This window comes from Petaurus breviceps, unplaced genomic scaffold (assembly GCF_028583685.1).
Source record: "Petaurus breviceps papuanus isolate PSGF00001 unplaced genomic scaffold, PetGlider_PUasm1.0 90847, whole genome shotgun sequence".
NCBI classification, from domain to species: domain Eukaryota; kingdom Metazoa; phylum Chordata; class Mammalia; order Diprotodontia; family Petauridae; genus Petaurus; species Petaurus breviceps.
The window spans coordinates 1,404,084-1,424,193 of record NW_027187360.1 but is presented as its reverse complement, the minus strand read 5'-3'; the positions used below and the strand labels follow the sequence as shown (position 1 = coordinate 1,424,193).

At 36.9% G+C, this 20,110-nt stretch overlaps 2 protein-coding genes across 6 annotated transcripts in view; one reads left to right on the top strand and one right to left on the bottom strand.

Annotated features, from left to right (window-relative positions):
• The window catches only part of ZMYND8 (zinc finger MYND-type containing 8), a 540,997-nt gene that overhangs the window by 89,726 nt on the left and 431,161 nt on the right, over positions 1–20,110 (top strand). The gene's annotated exons all lie outside the window — the stretch shown is intronic.
• Positions 1–20,110, bottom strand: part of NCOA3 (nuclear receptor coactivator 3) — a 209,576-nt gene that overhangs the window by 50,958 nt on the left and 138,508 nt on the right. For all 5 annotated transcript variants that reach the window (XM_069072335.1, XM_069072338.1, XM_069072339.1 and 2 more), the window contains exons 3-4: positions 4,362–4,466; positions 1,173–1,345 (exon numbers count right to left, since the gene is read on the bottom strand). In XM_069072335.1, the coding sequence (XP_068928436.1) occupies positions 1,173–1,345; positions 4,362–4,447 (259 nt within the window). In that variant the 5' untranslated portion in view covers positions 4,448–4,466. The remainder of the gene's footprint in view (positions 1–1,172; positions 1,346–4,361; positions 4,467–20,110) is intronic.

Genomic DNA, 20,110 nt, shown 5'->3' with positions numbered 1-20,110 from the left:
AAAGGAAACCAGGGATCACAAGAGACAAAAATATAGAGGGAAAGCATTCTAAGCATAGCAAACAGCCAGTAAAAAGGAAAAGAGATGGGAGATAAAGCATCATGAGTTACAGCAAGAAGGCTATTATGTATTGTGACTAAACCACAGAAGGATTAGAGGGAAATAATGTAAAAGAAACTGTAGGTGTAGAAAATGACCAGGTTGTGAAGAGCTTTAAATACAAAAAAAAAAAAAAAACACCTTTATATGCAATCCTAAAAGTAACAGGAAGCCATATAAGTCTGTTGAATAGGGAGGATGATTTAGTAAGACCTGATTATGAAAATTATTTTGTTTTTAGGTGGAAGATGGATTAGAGGGGGAAGAGATTTGAGGCAAGGAAATGAAATAGAAAGTTACTGCAATAGTATAGGGAGAAAGTAATGAGAGCCTGAAAGTAAAGAAGGTACTGTCTGCATAAGAAGAAAACAATGGCATGTGAGAGAAATTATGGAGATAGAAATGACAAAATTTGATAACTAATCTGATATGATTTCTCCCATCTCCCACATACACTGAAGTGCACTATATCAACAGTTCTAAAAAGGTAGTCCAGGGAGCCCTGGGGATCCCCCAGATCCTTTCAGGAAATGATGTGTGTAAAGGAGTGCTGAGACCAAACTGTCTGAGAACTACTATGCTATAAATAGGGTGACCCAAAAATGTAGTTTGTCTCCCCCATTTGAATGTGAGCTCCTTCTGAACTAAGGCCTCATATGTATCCTCAGCAAAAAGCAAAAATTAAGTGCTTTCATATATTAAGTGTTTCACAAATGCTTTGGAAGCATTGAGTTTGGAAGCCTACAGGATGCCTAATTCAAAAACATCCAATAAGATACTCTTTCTAAGAAGAGGAGCAACAGAGTAGCAGCACACAGTTACAACAAAACAAATCAAAGAAAAGAGCCTCAATATAGTGCCCTCTACCCACTTGTCATCTCATTCTGCTCAATCCAATTGCACTCAGATACCTGGCTACTAGAAGACTCAGAGACTAGCAAGAAGGATAAAACACAGCAAAAAGTACATAAAAAACTCTAATAGAGCTCCATGCTTGAATTAACAATGGGAATCATCACGTATTGAATAACTTTTGTGACTCAGTAATTACCTTATTTAAAGTTCCACATTACCTTGTTCCTTTATCTGTCGGATCTGTCTCACAGTTTCCTTTAAAATTGCACATTTATCTGGTTTGACGTTGAAACTGTCAATGTCACTGAGATTAGCAGATATTAACTCAGCCAACTCCTCGAGGTATTTACTCTCCTGCTCCCGCCGCCACTTCTCCCCACTGCCAGTCAGACTAGGGGAAAGAACAATCATGTGATAAAGGCTCTGAATGAAGCAAAGCAGTGAAACCAAGAGCTGACCTTGGAGGCAGGAGAAACATGGTCCAAAGGACCATCCAAACACTCACTAGTGACACAACCTTGGTCAAGTCACTTAGCATAGGGACTGTGGTTTCTCCATCTGTAAAAGGATGCCAGCAGCAATAAGGCCTACTTCCTAGGGCTTTAGGGATATAAAAAGGTTTGCAAACCTTGAAGCTTCTATCATTATTACCTCTTATGCCAATGAATCTGTGGTTTAGTTGATGTGTAGTACCCTCCAAGGCCCATTCATGTCCTCCCAAAGCTTACCACAAGGATTTCATCCAATATACTGGAGGTCTTCCTCAACTTCTTACTAAGTCACAAGGTGCCAAGAGACCACACTTGTCATTGAGGGCATATCCCTCACTCTCAGAAACTGACCAACTTATCTCTTCATTTCATGACACAATTCTTTGATGACATACTTTATTTTTCCAAATCCCTCACTGGCTGTATGTTGAAACCTGCTCATACTAAACACTTAAGTTTCCATTGCCATCTATGTGATACTCAGCTATAATTCTTCAGAGGCAGTAGTGTTCCAGATCTTGTTAACACACAGCCCAAAACTGGCAAACTGTGTGTGTGTGTGTGTGTGTGTCTGTGTACACGTACACTGTTGGAACTACAGGGCATATTAGTTATTGGTGAAAGAAAATTAATAGGCAATTGAAAATATGTTTTTCTAGATCTATGAATACATGGAACTGCTGAGAAACAGCCCTTCCATGGTCGCTGTGTTTAAGCTTGTACTTTAACATTAAACTATGCTATTAAAAAGCAGACAGAATATCACTACAAAGATGAAAGTTACCTCTCTATAGAAGTTACACATATCTTGTAATTCTTGCTACCCAAACTAGAAAGATTTTCTTTTTTGATACCGAAAACTTCATTTAGAACAAAAATATTATATATACAAATGTCTCCAAACATCAACTTAAGTCATATGAGAAAACAATTTCATGAAACTAAGGAATCTTAGTGAGAAGAAAACTCACACAATCTAAAGTCCTACTAAATATAGGCACTCTTAAGAGAGTCATTTAGGTCATGCTTGAGTACCCCTAGTGACAGAGTTCTTTAATTTATAGGGCAACCTATTCTAATACTAGACTGCTATACTTGTTTTTTGTTTTTGTTTTTGTTTTTTATTTTTGGAGGGGGGAAGGTAAGGCAATTGGGGTTAAATGACTTGTCCAAGGTCAGAAAATAATAAACACAGCTAGTTTTGTGTTAAGTGTCTGAGGCCGGATTTGAACTCAGGTCCACCTGACTTCAGGGTCCGTGCTCTATTCACTGCACCACCTAGTCACCCCTGCTATACTTGCTACAAAGCCATTTCATATCTAAAAGGCGATGTCTGAATGACAAGAGTAACAACCAATCAAAACAATGCTGTAAAATTTAATGAATAAGCATGGGAAATTTTCTGATTTATTGGTTAACTTTGTGGAACTTTTTTTGCTTTTTGTTAAGATGCACTAGGAAATGTAGGTGATATAAAAAAGAACAGCAATAAACTTTTGTTTTAAAATAGGTAGATACTGTTTTTTGGGATTATCTCTGTCCCTTGTTTGGTTAAAGATGTTTCCCCTAGGCCTAAAACTGTGAAAGGTATCTGATTTTTTTGGTGTAACTTTTACTATTCAGATTACATATTCATTTTTATATTGGTATACTATAGGGTATAAGATATTCATCTAAACCTACGAAACTGCTCTCCAGTTTTCCAATATTGTTGTTCAGCTGTTTCAGTTGTGTCTGACCCTTCATGACCCCATTTAGGATTTTCTTGGCAAAGATACTGAGTGGTCTGACATTTTCTTTTCCAGTGGATCCATTTTGTCAGCAAAGATTAAATGACTTGCCTAGGGTCACACAGCTAGGAAGTGTCTCAGACTGGATTTGAACTGAGGTCGTTTTGACTCCAGACCTAGTGCTCTATCCACTGAGCCATTCACTGGCCTCAATATTTTCCCATGAGTCCTTGTCAAATAGGGAATTCACCCCCAAGTAATTTATATTCTCAGATTTATCAAACACTAGGTTAAGTTCAACAGTTTGATTCTTTAGATAGTCTGATTTAATTTCATAATTTTTAGTCAGTACAAAGCTATTTTTATGATTACTACTTTAAGGTATAATTTGAGGTCTGGAAATGCTCCCCCCATTCTCACTTCCGATAATTTTTTATACATAAAACTGAAAAGCTTTTAGTTGAAGAAAAAATCACTATTACTGGGATAAGAAGAAAAGCTATCAACTGTGGGGGAAAAAAATCTTTGCAACAACTATTTATGATTAGATTCTAAATACCCAAGAAATATTGGTAAATATCACAAATACCATTGCCCAGTGGATAAGTTGTAAAAGGATATGAACACTTCTTACCAGATGCCCACTGACTGTGGAACAGTTAAATTGTATTACATGATTACAGTCTTGCAGAAATCATGAATATTTAGATTATAGAAAAAAATAAGACTAATATGAGCCAAGAAATTAAAAGTGAAATAAGTGAAAAACAGAAAATAATATAGTGAATGATAACAATATAAATAGAAAGATCAAAGCTATGATTATAATGACCAAGACTGGCCCCAAAGAAAAAATATAGGAATGAATTTTCTCCTGCTTCTTTGCAGAGGTAGAAAATTATCAGTGTATAATAGCAAATATACCATTAGACTTAGTTACTGTATTCATTAGTTTTACTCTGTTTTACTACTGTTTTTCCACCCTCTTTCTTTTTTATTACATAGGTTGGGTCTCTGGATTATTGAAGTAAAGTACATATTTGGGGAAAAAATGGTGATGTCAAAACAAAAGCTGTCAAAAAGAATTTTAATGAGATAAAATATGTTATCCTGAAAATTTTAAATTCATAGATGTCTGTAAAAATCTATATAATATTCAGTTCATATACCAAAAGAACTTTCTTACCCTTGAACTGGAGTATCACATGGCAGTTTACGTTTTCGGGAATCAGCAGTCAGTGGATCTAAGGAGTTTTCTCCTAATCCACTCATTTTGACTATGCATCAGCAACTGAGAAAAGAAAAAGAATGTTAAGACACAAAATTATCTATTGCATAAAGGCTGTCAGGTAACATCACAGCCACATTTTAAAATACAGAACTTTCTCATCTGAAGAGTAATACAATGAGGAAGCTGACATTGCTAAAAGACACTCTCATCATGTAAATTTTGAACATGCTTTTCCTAGTTAGCTGTCTACAGAATCTTACCTGACAACAATTTTCCCAAATTCTCTCAAAACTACATGCATTCTAGTGCTTGTTTACCCTGCCAAAGTATGAGAAGTATGTGTTCAAATGGCAGCTCAAATTGAATGACCAGCACTGGGATCCTCAAAATAGCTAATAGTTTTAGAAATATCTGTGGACTCCGCAAGTTAAGCACCATAAGAAGGCAAAAGAATATTTTGAAATTCCAGGTCAGGTGGAAGAGCTCAATATATAATCATAAAGAAGAATAAAACAAAAGCTACCTTGTTTGAATGCTAAGTTTCCCTAAGAAAAGGAAGGGTTTTGTTTTTTGTTTATTTGTGTATGAGGGGGAGGGAGATATATGTTAAATGTTCAGTAAGGGGATTAACATTTGGGGCATGGGAGAGGAGATAGTTTTAACCATAAGAAATTATATGAGCAAGGTACGGGCATGGGAAGGTATGGAACCTATCTGAGAGATAAGCATTCTTGAATACTAGGTCCAGGAAGGAGAACTAAAACAAGGCTATTATATAGACATAGGTCAGAGCCACATAGTGGCTTTGAATGCTGATCAAATATGGCATTTATTTGGGAGACAACAGAGAACCATTGGTGTTTTTTAACTCAGCAGTGAAATAATCAGAGCTATGGTATTAGGAGATTATAATGACAGATATGTAGACAGAATTGGAAAGAGACAAAATTGGGTAAAAATGTCAATAAATTGTCTATCATAATAGTATTAGCTAACATTTATGTGGAACTTTAAAAAATATTACATAAGTACTTTAGGTATATTGTGTCATTTGATCCTTTACAACAATGCTGCTAAAAAAATCCAAACTAATGTAGGTAAGGAGGAATGGCTTGAGATTTTCAGAACAGTATAAAAATTTAAAGTATTCCTATGAGGTAGGTGCTTATTATTATCATCACTATTTTATAAATGAAGGAGATGGGGTGGCTAGGTGGCACTGTGAGTAAGAGCACCAGCCCCGGAGTCAGGAGGACCTGGGATCAGTTCTGGCCTCAGATAATTAACACCCACACAAAAAAAACTGGCTGTGTAACCTTGGGCAAGTTATTTAACCCCAATTGCTTTAAAAAAAATTTTTTTAAATAAATGAATGAATTAATGAAGGAGATGAGAGCAAGAGAGGTTAAAAGTGACTGGACAAGCATTTGAGACAAGATGACACCACAGGCCCTTCTAGGCACCCACACGCAGCACTTTATTCACTATACCACCTTGCTGCTTCATACATGAATGGAAAGTTATTAAAGGGGTATAACTGATAAGACATGGCAACTGACTGGAAATGGAAAGTAGAGAGGGAAGAGTCAAAGATAACCCCCCCCCAAAAATTTCAACCAGAGAGTAACTAGTAAGAGGCAGCAGAAAAAGGACACGAGTAAGATAGGTAACCAGGAGACGTTAGAGATATAAAAGCCAAAGACAAGAATATAATCTCAACAAGAGTGGCCAAAAGCACCAGATCATACAAAACAGTCAAGGGGAACAGAGACTGGAAAAGTATCAATTTTGGCATTAAGTCAGTGATGACTTTCAGGGATATTATAACTCTTCCTTACCACATACAATTAAATGAAAGATCTAGCAGCATTTAAGTTTGAAGTTACATAGAGTTCAAAAAGCTGATTTAAACATGAAAAGACTTCTTAGAAGGGGGAAAAAACCCTACTCATTCAACCTAATTAAAAACTTTTAAAATAATTGGCTTATAAAATATTAGTTGACTTCTAAAGACCCTTCTACCAATCTAATCTAACACTCTCATTTTACAGATGAGGAAAATGAGGTCCAGGGAAGTCACATGACTGCTAAGTTATAATTATCTAAATATTTTGGAAGGGAAGAACTAATTTGGGTCATGAAACAAAGACAGTGTTTGCCTGCCAAATCTACCGACAAATAAAAAAATTTATGTCTTAAAATCCTGTCTCTCCATTAGAATAGATTTTTGCTCCTTGAGGACAGAAATTGCTTTTTCTTTTACATAAAGAATTTTTTTCTTGAATAAAAAACATTATGTTTTACCCAATGCAATATCAGACTAAATAATGCTCACTTTCCACTAGGTGGCAGAATTCTACCAAGTAATGCTTTGTTAAACTACCACAAACTCCATCCCCAAAAGGCTATATAACTAAGTCTCCTTCACAATTGTTAAGGCTGAATAAATAATCATTTTAAAGATTATAGATTAAGTACTCCAGTAAGAGACTAGAAAGCATGAAGCAGGACCATAAAGGATCAGAAATAACTGAACCCATCCTAAAATTTTGGCAGTGGAAGTCTCTCGTCATTTTGTGTTAAAGTAACAAGTACAGTGATGAAACTGTGTGAGAAAGTACTTAAAATAACACATATGATGAAAGATAGCTCAAGGCTAGGGTTTAAAAGATGTTTTGTTAAACTGATGGTATATTTTAGTTGTTTGTTGTTTTTTTTTTTTATTCTCCATGTATAAATAGAGAAGGAATTCTCCAACTATGCTATTGAATTAATTTTGGCAGAAACCAGAACATTTTCTCTTCCCCCCACTCAAAAAAAAATACCCAATTGGATCAAGGAGTTATCTCCAAGTAGTATAAAGATAGGGACTAGACCTGTTATGTCACTGGTACAGGGGAAACATCTAATGAGGAAAAAAGCTCAAGCTTTAAACCTACTTCACATTCTAAATGTATTTCTCTCCATTAATATTAATCACAGAAAGCTAAGACTGAATGATCCTTTGTTCCCCAGTATGCTGTCTGAAATGAAACTGGTCTTGAAATGTATGTTTAAAAAAAAAAATCAGTGTTCTACAATTAAGCACTAATCATGAAAAAGTTAATAATTCTTTACCTAATATTTGTAACAACATATGTATGTAGTCCTAAACATTTGCAAAGTACTTTTGTTGCAACAATCAAGTTCACAATTTCCTCCATTTAACCCATGAGAAAACTGAGGCTAGGTCTGAAAAGTTAAATCACCTGCTCATTATCAGACAGCTAGCAAATATCTGAGGCCAGATTCCAACCCAGGTCTCTTGACTAGCCAGTTCATAATTCTATCCATGAAATCAAAATACCACCTCTCAAACACTGGAAATTTTAAATTTTTCTCAATACTGTTATTTGCATTTCAGCACGTTCTTTATACTATGGTATACCAACTTGTTCAGTGACAAGTGATATATACCTAAATTAATATGATGGTTGATAATAGAGAAAAGAAGCTAATTAAAGGGAAGTGCTTAGCAACTAGCTGGATTGGTCAGAGGGAATAAGAAAAAGGGAACAATACTCAATAATACTCTGAAATTACACTCTGAGTAGCTAGAAGGATATAGCAGTGTCATCAATGGGTTAAATTAGTAGGAACATCCCACTCTGAAAAGAGAAATTCGCTTTTGGAGAAGTTAAGCTCCTTGAGGAGAGGGACTGTTTTTGCAATCCAGACTGAGATACTCAGTATAGGAAGTGGAAACTTAAGACATGTTCACAGGAGAATTAAGAACTAGAAATGTAGATATAGGAGTCACACAAATAGAATTATAGGACATAGAATCACATGAGCTCGAAAAGGTCATCTAAATTAACTCCCTTTTTACAGATAAGGAAATTGAGGCCCAGGGAGGCAATAAACTATGGAAGTACTGAAACTGTCAAAGGAGAGGGTAAAGTAAAAAGACTGAGAACAGAAGAGAAACAACCAAAATTAGGGATCCGTAACTAGTAAAGCCAGGAAAGGAAATTAAGAAGGACCAAAAGAGTAGTAGGAAAACTAGGAAGAAGAATGTTTCAGAAATCCAAAGGCAAGACAGGATCCAGAAGGAAGTAGTCAGCAATACGTATCTAAAGTTACAGAAAGGTCAAACTGAAGACTAAAGAGGTCATGGGGTTTAGCCTTAGGGTAGTAATTGGTAGGAGGTTCTGTAAAGGGGTTGTGATGAAAACCAAATCTGTTGGGGGGGTTGAGAGGTATGATGGGTGTTATAACAGCAGAGGAAGCAGGTACAAATTATTCTGTGTACCAGTTTAATAAGAGGAAGAAAGAGCTAGGATAATGGCTTTGGGGGTATAAGCAAAATCAAGGAAAAGCTTTGTTAGGTACGTTGGTATGTTTTATACAGAAGTGAGTGAGATCCAAGAAACATGAAGAAAATGAAGATCCATAAAAGTATGATAAAAAGAGAGGAGTCCTCAAGAAAACTGGAGGTAAGCAGAACATAAATATAGCTAGATCTAGGGTTTCATCTGTGAAAGAGGAAGATAACCTCATTATTTGGGATAAGGGGAAAGGAAATAAAAGAAAAAGTCAAGTGTTCATGATCCAGAGATATGGGTACTGACACTGCCTAAGAGAGGTGAGAAAGGTGAAACAGATAGAGTAGAAGCAAAGAAGGTGAGGGCAGAACTGGGGGTTTGAGGAAAGGAGAGCAGGCTTTGAATGGTGGCTACAGGGACAGTTAATAGAAAAGCAAGAAATGAATTAAAAAGGAGTTACAGGGAAGGCTGATGACTTAATTCATGCTAAAGAGTATAAATGATAGTCCTGATAGTTTAATGACTTCCTCAAGCTATATTATATCTATTTAATAATAACAAACATATTTTTTTCTTGTACCCAATATATCAAATTCTGGGAGAACAGTACCATTTTTTAAGCTATAGAAATTCTTAGCTCCAGAGGTAATTATACATAAAGTTATTAATGCAAAAATCACTAATTAAAAACAATGGTAATAATGTTTTTCCATCAAATATGAAGGTACAATTACTTCAGGTGCTCAATATTTATCATGCAATGAAGCAGAGAAATAAATATTAAAGTAGTTTTTTCGATACCAGATCTAACAGCCTTTTCCTTATCACAAAAAAATTAAGAGACCATACATAATATCTACATAAAAGAAATAGGAGCAAAGTCCATCATTATTCATCTACCATATGCTAAAAATATCACAGTAAAACAGATACTCCTCACAAACTTTCAAAATTTGATTACAATTCTCCTAGGTCAAATTGTTCAACAAAAGCTGGTTGACTAATGTAGTAATGCCAGACTCTTAACAGAAACAGATCACTGCTGGACACATATTGATTTAGAAAACCACAAATTAACATTATGTTTTATTGTATCTTTACTTATTTTGTTAACATTTCCCAATTACACTTTAATCTGGCTCTAGCTGCAGAGTTTTGTAGTCAATAGGCAAAGAGTTTAATACCTCTGGTCTTGTGAATGACGGTTTAAAACATCTGGGTTTAAAAAATCAATTTTACAAATATAGGATGGAGGAGACGTAATTTGACAGTGTTTAGTCTGAAAAAAATCAGGCAGGATTTTTGGTAGATTGCTGTTGTTGGTTATCCTTCATCAAAGATGATAATGACATCATAGAATGATGTCTTACCTTGTCCATGAATAGGATTTCAATGGGGCAGAGTTGCTCAGTTATCAACCTCTCTCTCTCTTCCAGAGTCATCAAAGTCCAATGACAAGACAAAAGTCAGGGTGACTGGTGATGGCCCAGAATGCAGTAGATGACCTTGACATCCTCAATGTCTGACTAAGCTCTTAGTCCTCTACAATATCTGCTTCAATCACCTTCATAGCTACTGGAACAAACCTCATCTATCCCTTCTATCCCTTCTACTGTGGAAAGTCTTCACATCCTTGGGGCAGATATCACCCTAACTCACTAATGGGTCTGAGGACTGCTGAGTTACCCTTAACCTCATTTAGCCTACCTGCCAAGATGATTTTACTGGGTGTGTTACCACTGTTCATGCTTCAGCTAGCTGAAAATAAGTGAACAGTCAATCAACAAACATCCAACAAGCACTAACTCAATGCTTAATACTGTGCTAAGTGATAGGAATCAACTACAAGCAGAGTGAAAGCTTGTCCCTGACCTAATGGAGCTTACAAGGGGAAGAATTAATCAATAAATAATTATTTATTAAGCCCCTACTATGTGTCAGGTACTGTACTAAGCTTTGAGGATTAAAAAATAGAGACAAAAGATAGTTATCACCCTCAAGTAGCTCACAGGAGTTCTAATGAAAGACGCATTTAAAAATGTATAGGGGGCAGCTAGGTGGGGCAGTGATTAGAGCACCTGCCCTGGAGTAAGGAGAACATGAGTTCAAATCCAGCCTCAGACACTTAACACACACACACACACACACACACACACACACACACAAAACCCTAGCTGTGTGACCTTGGGCAAGTAACTTAACCCCAACGGCCCTCCAAAAAGAAAAAAAGAAAGAAAGAAAAATGTATACAAGATAAATACAGGTTGGAAAAGGCTTCCTATAGGAGGCAGAATTTTACTTGGTACTTAAAGGAGTTGAGTATGGAGAAGGGAGAAGGGAAAGTTTTCTAAGCATACAGGACAGCCAGAGAAAATGTCTGAAGTCAAAAAATGGAGTGTCTACTTTGTAGAATAGCCAGGCCAGTGTCAGTCACTGTTTTGGGGAATAAGGTTTAAGAAGAACATTAAGGTAGCAGGAGACAATTATGGAGGGCTTTAAATGTCAAGCAGAGCATTTTGTATTTCCTTTTGGAAGCAACAGGTAACCACTGGTGTTTAATGAGTAAGGAGATGACAAGATTGGGTGTGCTTTTTAGGAAAATCACTTCCTTGGCTGAATGGAAAAAGAATTAGAGTGGAGACATGACAGGCAGGCAAGCCCACTAGCAGTTGTGAGGTAATGAAGCTCTGTCCTGGAGTGGTGACAATGTCAGAGGAGAAAAGAGCATATTTAAGAGAAATGTTGTGAAGGTGTAATCAATAGACCTTGTTAAGAGATTGGATATGCATAGTGAAGAATCCAGAATTAATCCTAGGTTGTGAGCCTGAGGGATTGGGAGAATGGTGTTGCCCTCTACAGTAATGGGAAGGTGAAAAGCAGCGTGAAGAAGAGGAACAGAATAGGAGAAAGAGGGGCGGATAGGCGACGCAGTGCGTAAAGCGCCGGCCCTGGAGTCAGGAGGACCCAAGTTCGGTTCTGACCTCAGACACTTAACACCCACACAAAAAAACTAGCCGTGTAACCTTGGGCAAGTTACTTAATGCCAACTGCCCTCCAAAAGGCAAAAAAAAAAGAAAAAAGGAGAAAGATAATATGTTTTAGACAGATTATCTACAGAACATCCAGTTTGAGAGATCTGAAAGGCAGTTGGGAGATGAGAGATTGGAGGTCTGCAGAGAATTTGGGGAAGGAAAGGAAGCAAATTAAGAAAAGAAAAGGCTCAGAAGTCTTCCAAGAAGCCATCTTCAAGTATTCGAAGGACAGGAACGTGGGAGAGGAATCAGAGTTGCTCTACTCTAGCAAGCAGTGAGATACTACAAAGAGAGATATTTAGGCTTGATGCGTAAAAACTTCCTAATCATTAGTGGAACACCTCAGGAGGTATGGGGTGCCCACTCACTAGCGGTCTTCAATCTCTGAATGAACATGTCATTGTTTTTCAGGGATGGACTGGACTAGGGTCTCTGGGGTCCATTCCAAAGCAAGTTTCCCAGGCTATCTGAAAAATGGTATGAAAATTTTGATAGACAAAGAAGGCAGAAACAGTAAGAAGCAATATCCCCATTATTTATTGTGTGTGTTTATGTATGTATGGGCATACAAATATAACTATACACACACATATATATGTGTTTATATGCGTATTAAATACTAACAAAATAATAACAAAATCATTTTGTTCCTGAGGCACTTTACTAATTTTTCTAGCTATTTATGGAACATGTACTATTATTTCTCGGGTATTGGTAATCAGCATACCGATTACATACATATGTACACCTTTCTTGTAGAACTGCTTCTTTCCTCCTCTCCTGAAACTGAGTCTCAGACTCACTCTGGACCACACTAAGAACTCAGCAACCTCTCCCAAGCCAAGTCAATCCCATTGCTAATAATCACAGGACCTCTGACCTGCTGCTTCATTTCAGACCTAAGGTGGTTCACCCCTCCTTAAGCATCCTGGCAAGCCCCCCCAATTTTCAGGAGTTCACTACATCAGTGCTAAGCCTAGCACGACTGCATCTCAGAACCCGGAAGTTCCAAGTGCTCTACCAGGCTGTCCTTTCTGGAGACTGATCACAGGTATGAGCAGAGTAGTCACTATGTCCCAATCCTATTTCTTCATGGTGATTCATCATGGTGCAAATAATATATGTAGTCCTTAGCCTTGAGAGAACTACAGTCTACAGGGAGGAAACAAGAGCTATACAGACCAATATTAATGCAGAGTGATTTCAAAAGGTCGAGAAGATTCAACAAGTGACCATGGAAAGATCTTGCAGAAGAGGTGCCCTGTAGGAGGGTTCACCTGAACTATATTGAACTCATTATCTTTCCAAAAAATCTTCTCTTCTTCCTAACTTCTCCATTACTGTTGAGGGTGCCAACATTTTCCCAGTCACACAGGCTCACAATTCAAGTGTCAATCTCATGAACACCTCCCAAATCCAATCCGTTACTGCTAAGTTCTGTTCATTCTACTTTTGTAACATCTCTTTTACATGTCCCCTCCTGTCTTCTGACACAGCTGCCACTCTACTATAAGTCCTCATCATCTCACTCTTCAACTAACTTCAACTAACAGCCTTCTGCTTAGTTTCCCTGTCTCAAGTTACTCTCCCTTCTATCCTCCACGCTAAGCAGCCCCAAGGGATCTTCCTAAAGCACAAGTCTGACCATGCTGCCCACCACCCTACTCAATTAAAGCCCAGTGGCTCCCTATTACCAATAGGATCAAACATCAAAGCTTCTACTTAGCTTTTCAAGTCATTCATAACATAGCTCCTTCATACTTTTCCAGGCTTCTTACATCTTATTCCCATTCATGTATTCTACAATTCACTGACACTGCCCTTCTTACTATTCCTTGCACAACACAATCCATCTCCCAACCCTTGTGCATTTTCACTGACTATCTCCCATGTCTGGAATGCTCTCCCTATTCATATCCTTACTTCTCTGGCTTCCTTACAGTCCCATCTAAAATCCCACCTTCTATAGAAAGCCTTCCCCAACCCCTCAGAACCCTAGTAACTTCCCATGGTCAATTATTTCCTATTTATCCCTTATGTAGCTTCTTTGTACATGGTTATTTGCATATTATCTCCCATTAGACTGTGAGCTCCTTGAGAGAAGGGTTGTTCTAGCCTTTCTTGTATCCTGATCACTTAGCAAAGTGCCTGACACACAGTAAATGTTTAATAAATACTTATTGACCTATTTCTCCAATCATAGATTGTTTTCAGTGTTCTACTATTATAAATAGTACTGCTAGGAATTGGGTAGTCACTTTATAAATGGTTACATTTCATTTGCAAATAATTCCCTTCTCATTGGTGAGTTCGGATACATGTTACTTGGTGTCCTTTAAAAAAAAGTCAGATGAGTCCTTGATTGAAGTATATTTTCTAACTGCAGAACTCTTTCCTTTAAAAAAAATGTTTTAGAAATACAATTAAGAGATTCTAACTTACTCAAAAACAGAATATCAAAGCTCCAACCCATATACACAATATGAAGGTACAGACTTTTTTCAAAAGCTGAATATATTTTATGTAAAAGCATCTATCAAACTGATTCCTGCTCAAACAGGGTATACTAAAAGCTGCAATAACTTTTAAATGCATTAAGACTTTTGGGACACCTAGAATATACTCTATTATATATACTAATAAAAATGGATAGCATTTATATGTGCTTTAAGGTTTACAAAAGGTTTTGCAAATATTACCTCCTTTGATGCTCACAAAGAATACTGAGACACAGAGACGGGTCATGATTTTTCCAAAGTAACTCAAATGAACAATGATAAGATTATTGCTAAGTAATTGTTTAGCTAAGTAATTGGTGGAGATATTTAAAGTAACACCAATCATCACTGAACAGTGGCCTAGGCAACCCTAAAGTTCTAAATATGGAGGATACGCTGGATTAAAAGGGTAGAAGGTCTTCACCACAAGCTCCCTCCAGGTGATGAATATAGTAAAGTAGAACAAAATACTGAGGTATACATAAAATAAATGCAATGTGAGATAAATTGGAAAAATATTGGAGAAGTACAGTCAGGGAATGTTTAATGGAAGAGATAGCTAGCATCTGAGTTAAGTTTTAAAGGACAAATAGGAAGGGATTCAACAGGTTAAAAGGGGGGATAATTTACATTCATGACATGGGCGGAAATGTGAATAACAATAGGAAGGGGGATGAAGTGGCTAGAGATATACTTACTTTAACTAAAGCATAGTATACATGGAAGGAAACAATATGAGAAGGGGCAGGAAAGGTGAAACAACACCATCGTTCAAGGTATTGGATACTATCCAAAGATGTTAGGATTTTACACACTTCCCAATGAAGTCACTGAAAAACTTTGAGGAGAAAAACTATGTCTAAATGGAAGTATAACGTATGAGGATTCTATATAGAGCATGTTTAAATGTTAACTCTGTAATAACTGCAATACTCAGATACACATTCCTGGACAGATTTCAGAGGAATCCATGAGTATGGACTGGTTTCCTAAGTAATCTTATGTATTCTACTTTATGCATTTAAAAATATTACACTGAGCGGGCAATTCACCAAAGTGCCAAAGGTGTTCAAAATGATAAAAAAAAAAAAAAAAGATTTAAGAACCCCTTCAATAATGGTACATCTAAGGAAATTTTCATGGTATTGTAAAAAGATAACAAAGATTTCAACTAGTCTACAGCGGAAAAAAAATAGGGCAGCTAGGTGGCACAGTGAATAGAATACCAAACCTGGAGTCAGCAAGACTCATCTTTCTGAGTTCAAAAAAAATCTGGCCTCAGACATGTGACCCTATGTGACCCTAGCTATGTGAGCTTAGGCAGGTCACTTGACCCTGTCTGCCTTAGTTTCCCCATCTATAAAATGAGCAGGAGAAGGAAATAGTAAACCACTCCAGCACCTTTACCAAGAAAACCTCAAATGGAGTCATGAATAGTCAGACATAACTGAATGACAACAACACAGGGAAAATGGTAAAGAACCTGGTATATGGGTTAATAACATAAAACTACTCCACCTTTTGGATATCCAGGGTTAATTATATACAATAGAGCATGCAACTACACAAGCATTCTTTGCCCAAAAGGAAAAAGCATCAATCAGCAATGGCTGCTTCCAATAGAAAATTTATTGGTGGTGGCTTGGAAAAGAGGCAGGGGTTCTTAAAGAAAACTTTAACAGAGTGGTAAAACTAGTTAACTCAATAATCTAGAGTTAGTGCATTTCACAATATTTTATTCTGGGGCAGCTAGGTGGCGCAGTGAATAGAGCACTGGCCCTGGAGTCAGGAGGACCTGAGTTCAAATCCAGCCTCAGACACTTAACACAAAAACTAGCCATGTGACCTTGCCCAAGACACTAAACCCAATTGCCCTCCAAAAAGCAAATATATATATATATATATTCTTCTTAAATAACAAATTTATTTCTTAAAGTTTCAGGGGGGAGGGTGGCCTCACACATTTTATTTCCAGAAAGCATATGTGTTAAATTACATTCACTAGAAATTCAATTACATTCACTTACAAGTAAATTCAAATGCCCAATTATAGGTGGTAGGGGATTTAACTCAATTAGTGAATGGGCTACCTGGGAAGGAAAAGAAGAGACAAAGGTCAATTACACATGAATCTTATAATATTCTAGCTGGGGTGTGGGAAGGCTACTAGGAGAGCTTTTGGCCAGACAAGCAGGGGAAATCTGACAGTAAGGCCATCTCAGTTAAGTTATTCCTTCTCCTCATCTCTGCAAGGAAATGGAATACCCTGGAATTACTTTTCTTTTACCCACAGCCATTTCTCAGAGCCAAAATACTCCCTCCTGCCTCAGATGCTCCTTCCCTGTCCTTCCTTGTTCTGGAATATTATCAAAACAATACTACTAAAACTACTAGAAATGATTTCTCAATCTACTTCCCTAAGGCTCCAACCACCCTTGCAGTATCCTCCCCAAATAAAACACCCCAATCTTCTCCCACTCCAAAATTGTTTCTCCAACTAAAATATAATCCTTGAGGATAAAGAATGCCTTTACTTTTATATTTTTGTACGAAAAAGTTCAGGGTTTGACACCCAGAAATCACTTAATAAGTGCTTTTTCAACTTAGTGCTTCGTGCAGTGCCTAAACATAGTAGGCACTTAATAAATGCTTATTCCTTCCCTCCCAGAATCCATTTGACAGATTTACTGATGCCCTGAGAGGTCAACCAAAGCAAGCCTTGTAGAGATGTGGGTTTTTTGTTTGTTTTAGAGAAGACAAATGAGGAAGAGGGAGTCAGGTCAAGGCAGGAACAGAAAGGTAACTTACTTCTTTTATCCCAGGTTTGATGGAGGGGAACTACAAAGCAGTGGTATCAAACAGAAACAGGGTTCACAGAAACTCAAGATAAAGATTCCTGAAGGCCACATATTGCCTTAGAAAAGCACAAATTAACATTATCTATGTTTTATGGGTTTTTTTTTAATTCAGTTTGTTAAATATTTCCCAATTACATTTTTAATCTGGTTTGGGCCACATTTCAGAGTATTGTGGGTCTTAACAATTCTGCTGTAGAGCATCAGAACAGAACTTAGTCCCAAATTCATATTGGGAAAGGTACTGTTAATAGTACAGTCAACAGCAAAAGCATACTGAACCACTGCCTACATCAACACTAACCTATTAAGCTCCTCTTTCTTTAAGTATGTCTAAGTAGGGTGTCTATTTAGGAGATGGCTAAACTGTAGTATATAAATATAATGAAATAGCAAAGTAAAATAAGCAGAATCAGGAAAATACATACAATAATGACAACAATATAAACAGAAAATACAAAAATTATTAAATAATCAATAAATTATAAAATTTTACTGGTTAAAAATGGACCCAAAGTCTGATACACAAGAAGTATCTCTCCTCTTTACAGAAGTTGAAGACTACCAATACAGAAAGGTGTCTATGGGAAAGATGCTATTAATACATATAGTCAAAACAAAAGCATAAAAGAAAAAAATTTTTTTTTTAATTTAACGCCTGCTTCAGGATGAAGGACTAACAAACCGTGTTCCTTATTTATTTTGTTTCTTTGTTTTATTTAATTACTGGAGTTTTTATTTTAATATGGTACTTGGTTTTTCATGACTTTTTCTCTATTTTTCATTCTTCACAAGAGAAGCTGACCCTCTGAGAAATAAAGATTGGAAAATGTAGGTAATATAAAAATAATATCAATAAAAATAATTTCAAATAATTTAAACTAAAAGATATAAAGATATCCATTTTTGAAAAGTCTAACATGGTACATGCTTCATGTTATTTCAACTAAGTGATAGCCAAGACAAGCTGGTCCCTTCCTCCAGACAAAAAAAGGGAGGTCAAAGAAAAAAAAGACTAAGAAGTTAAAAAGGGAGACCAGGTAACCTAACTTGAGGAAGGATTCATCTGACACCTACTCTGTAGGCATGGAAATGTCCCCTCTCGATCAGCCCATTGTGAACCCTCTAAATGTACTTTAATCTATAACCTGACTTAGTTTACCTAAAGAGTCTATTTAACTAGGTTTTTGTCAGATGAATCCTTCCTCAAGTTAGGTTACCTGGTCTCCCTTTTTAACTTAGCACAGGGTCTGGCTGATAGTAATTAAGAAATGTGTTCTTTTTCATCCATCCATCCATTCTGATTTAGAATGTGACTAACTCAGTAAACTTTTCCACAGCCTAGTCCAGGAACTAAAGCAACCTGCCTGGGAACTGGCTTCTATGGGAGAATATATTTGCAGTTCCAGAAAACTAACTTTTTTACACTTTCCCAACACAAGCTATTAATAAATTGGAGATGGACTTAGAGTCAGAAACATCTGAGTTCAGATCTGGTCTCTGAGAAAATGAGAAAATTAAAGACACTTACTAGCTGTGTGATCCTGGACAAATCATTTATTTGTCTCTATTTGCCTCCCTTTACTCATCTGTAAAATGGAAAACAGTGATTGCTACTCTACCTGCACCTGATTCCCAAAGGGCCCCAACTGGTAAAGTTGGGGGCAGGTTACAAACTCCAAGAAGAGTCAAACAAGACTGAAATGACTGAATGACAACAGCAAACCTTCAAAAAGACCTGAAATTTGTTTGTACAAGTGGGCATCAAAAAGATTACAGCATGTGAGTTATTATGAAGCAGCAGAAGCAGGATTATCTGAGATTTTATATCTGAGACAATTTTTCACATCAGATATGGATAGGCATGTGACTCAGTGTCTTCTTATATTCCGGTGTGTCAAGAAGGAGCTCTTCCAGTCCCTCCTTTGTGTAGTCCTAAGTGTTTGGTTAGATGCAGTTTTCTGTGTTGTGGCTATTTCTTCTGAATGAAATCTATACAAACAGCCTCAACATTCACTCTATCTCGCTGGAACAAATTTAAGCTTTTAAAGTAAGCATGAGGGGGCGGCTACGTAGTGTACTGAATAGAGCATCAGCCCTGGAGTAAGGAGGGCCTGAGTTCAAATCCGACTTCAGACACTTAACACTTACTAGCCATGTGACCTTGGTCAAGTCACTTAACCCCTGCCCTCCCCCTTACAAAAAGCAAAAAAAAATTTCTAAATGATGAAAATGCAACAGAAGAGAATTTGAGAATTTTGCTCTAACAGTCCATACTGTAAACTCCATGCAATAATGGGTTAACATTAGCATTAAAAACACCCTCCAAGCACCATATCCAACCTTGTGGTTCCCCATTATAGAGTATTCACTTCAAGTTGAAAGACAGATATAATAGTAAACTAATTTACACTAAGCTGGGATTATATTTAGTCTGCATTTAGAGTAAGACTGTCCAACTTAAGGCCCTAGTATCTTAGGAGAGTACATATAGTATTCATTTGGCATGGTATAAAAGTAACACCAAACTTGGGGACAGCTGCCTAGATTAAAATTCCAAATCTTACTAGTTCTATGACCTACTTTTAGTCCCTTTCCCTCTCTGATCCTCAGTTTCCTCACAAATAAGAAAATTAAAGTAAATAATCTTCCAGCTCTAAAATTCCACGAAGCAATAAAATCAAAGGTTGGGAGAACAGGAGAAAACTCAAAAGATGGAGGCGACATTACCAAGCAATGCTTGATAAGAAAAGGTCTGACTTATTACAATACATAGATAAGCATTATTGTCCTAAAAATACTAGAGAGGGAAAAAAGCAAACCAAATTTCTTAGAGCAAGCAATGAATAACAGTAATATTCCTTGCCTTTATCCTGGGTCTACTAAGTCATGGGAGCAGACTGTATACATCCAACCTGCCAAGTCTAGCTAAACCTCCCAAAGATCATACTCACTCCCCATATCAAGACAAGAAAGCTCAGGACACCAGAGAAAGAAGGGATGAAGAAAGAAGAA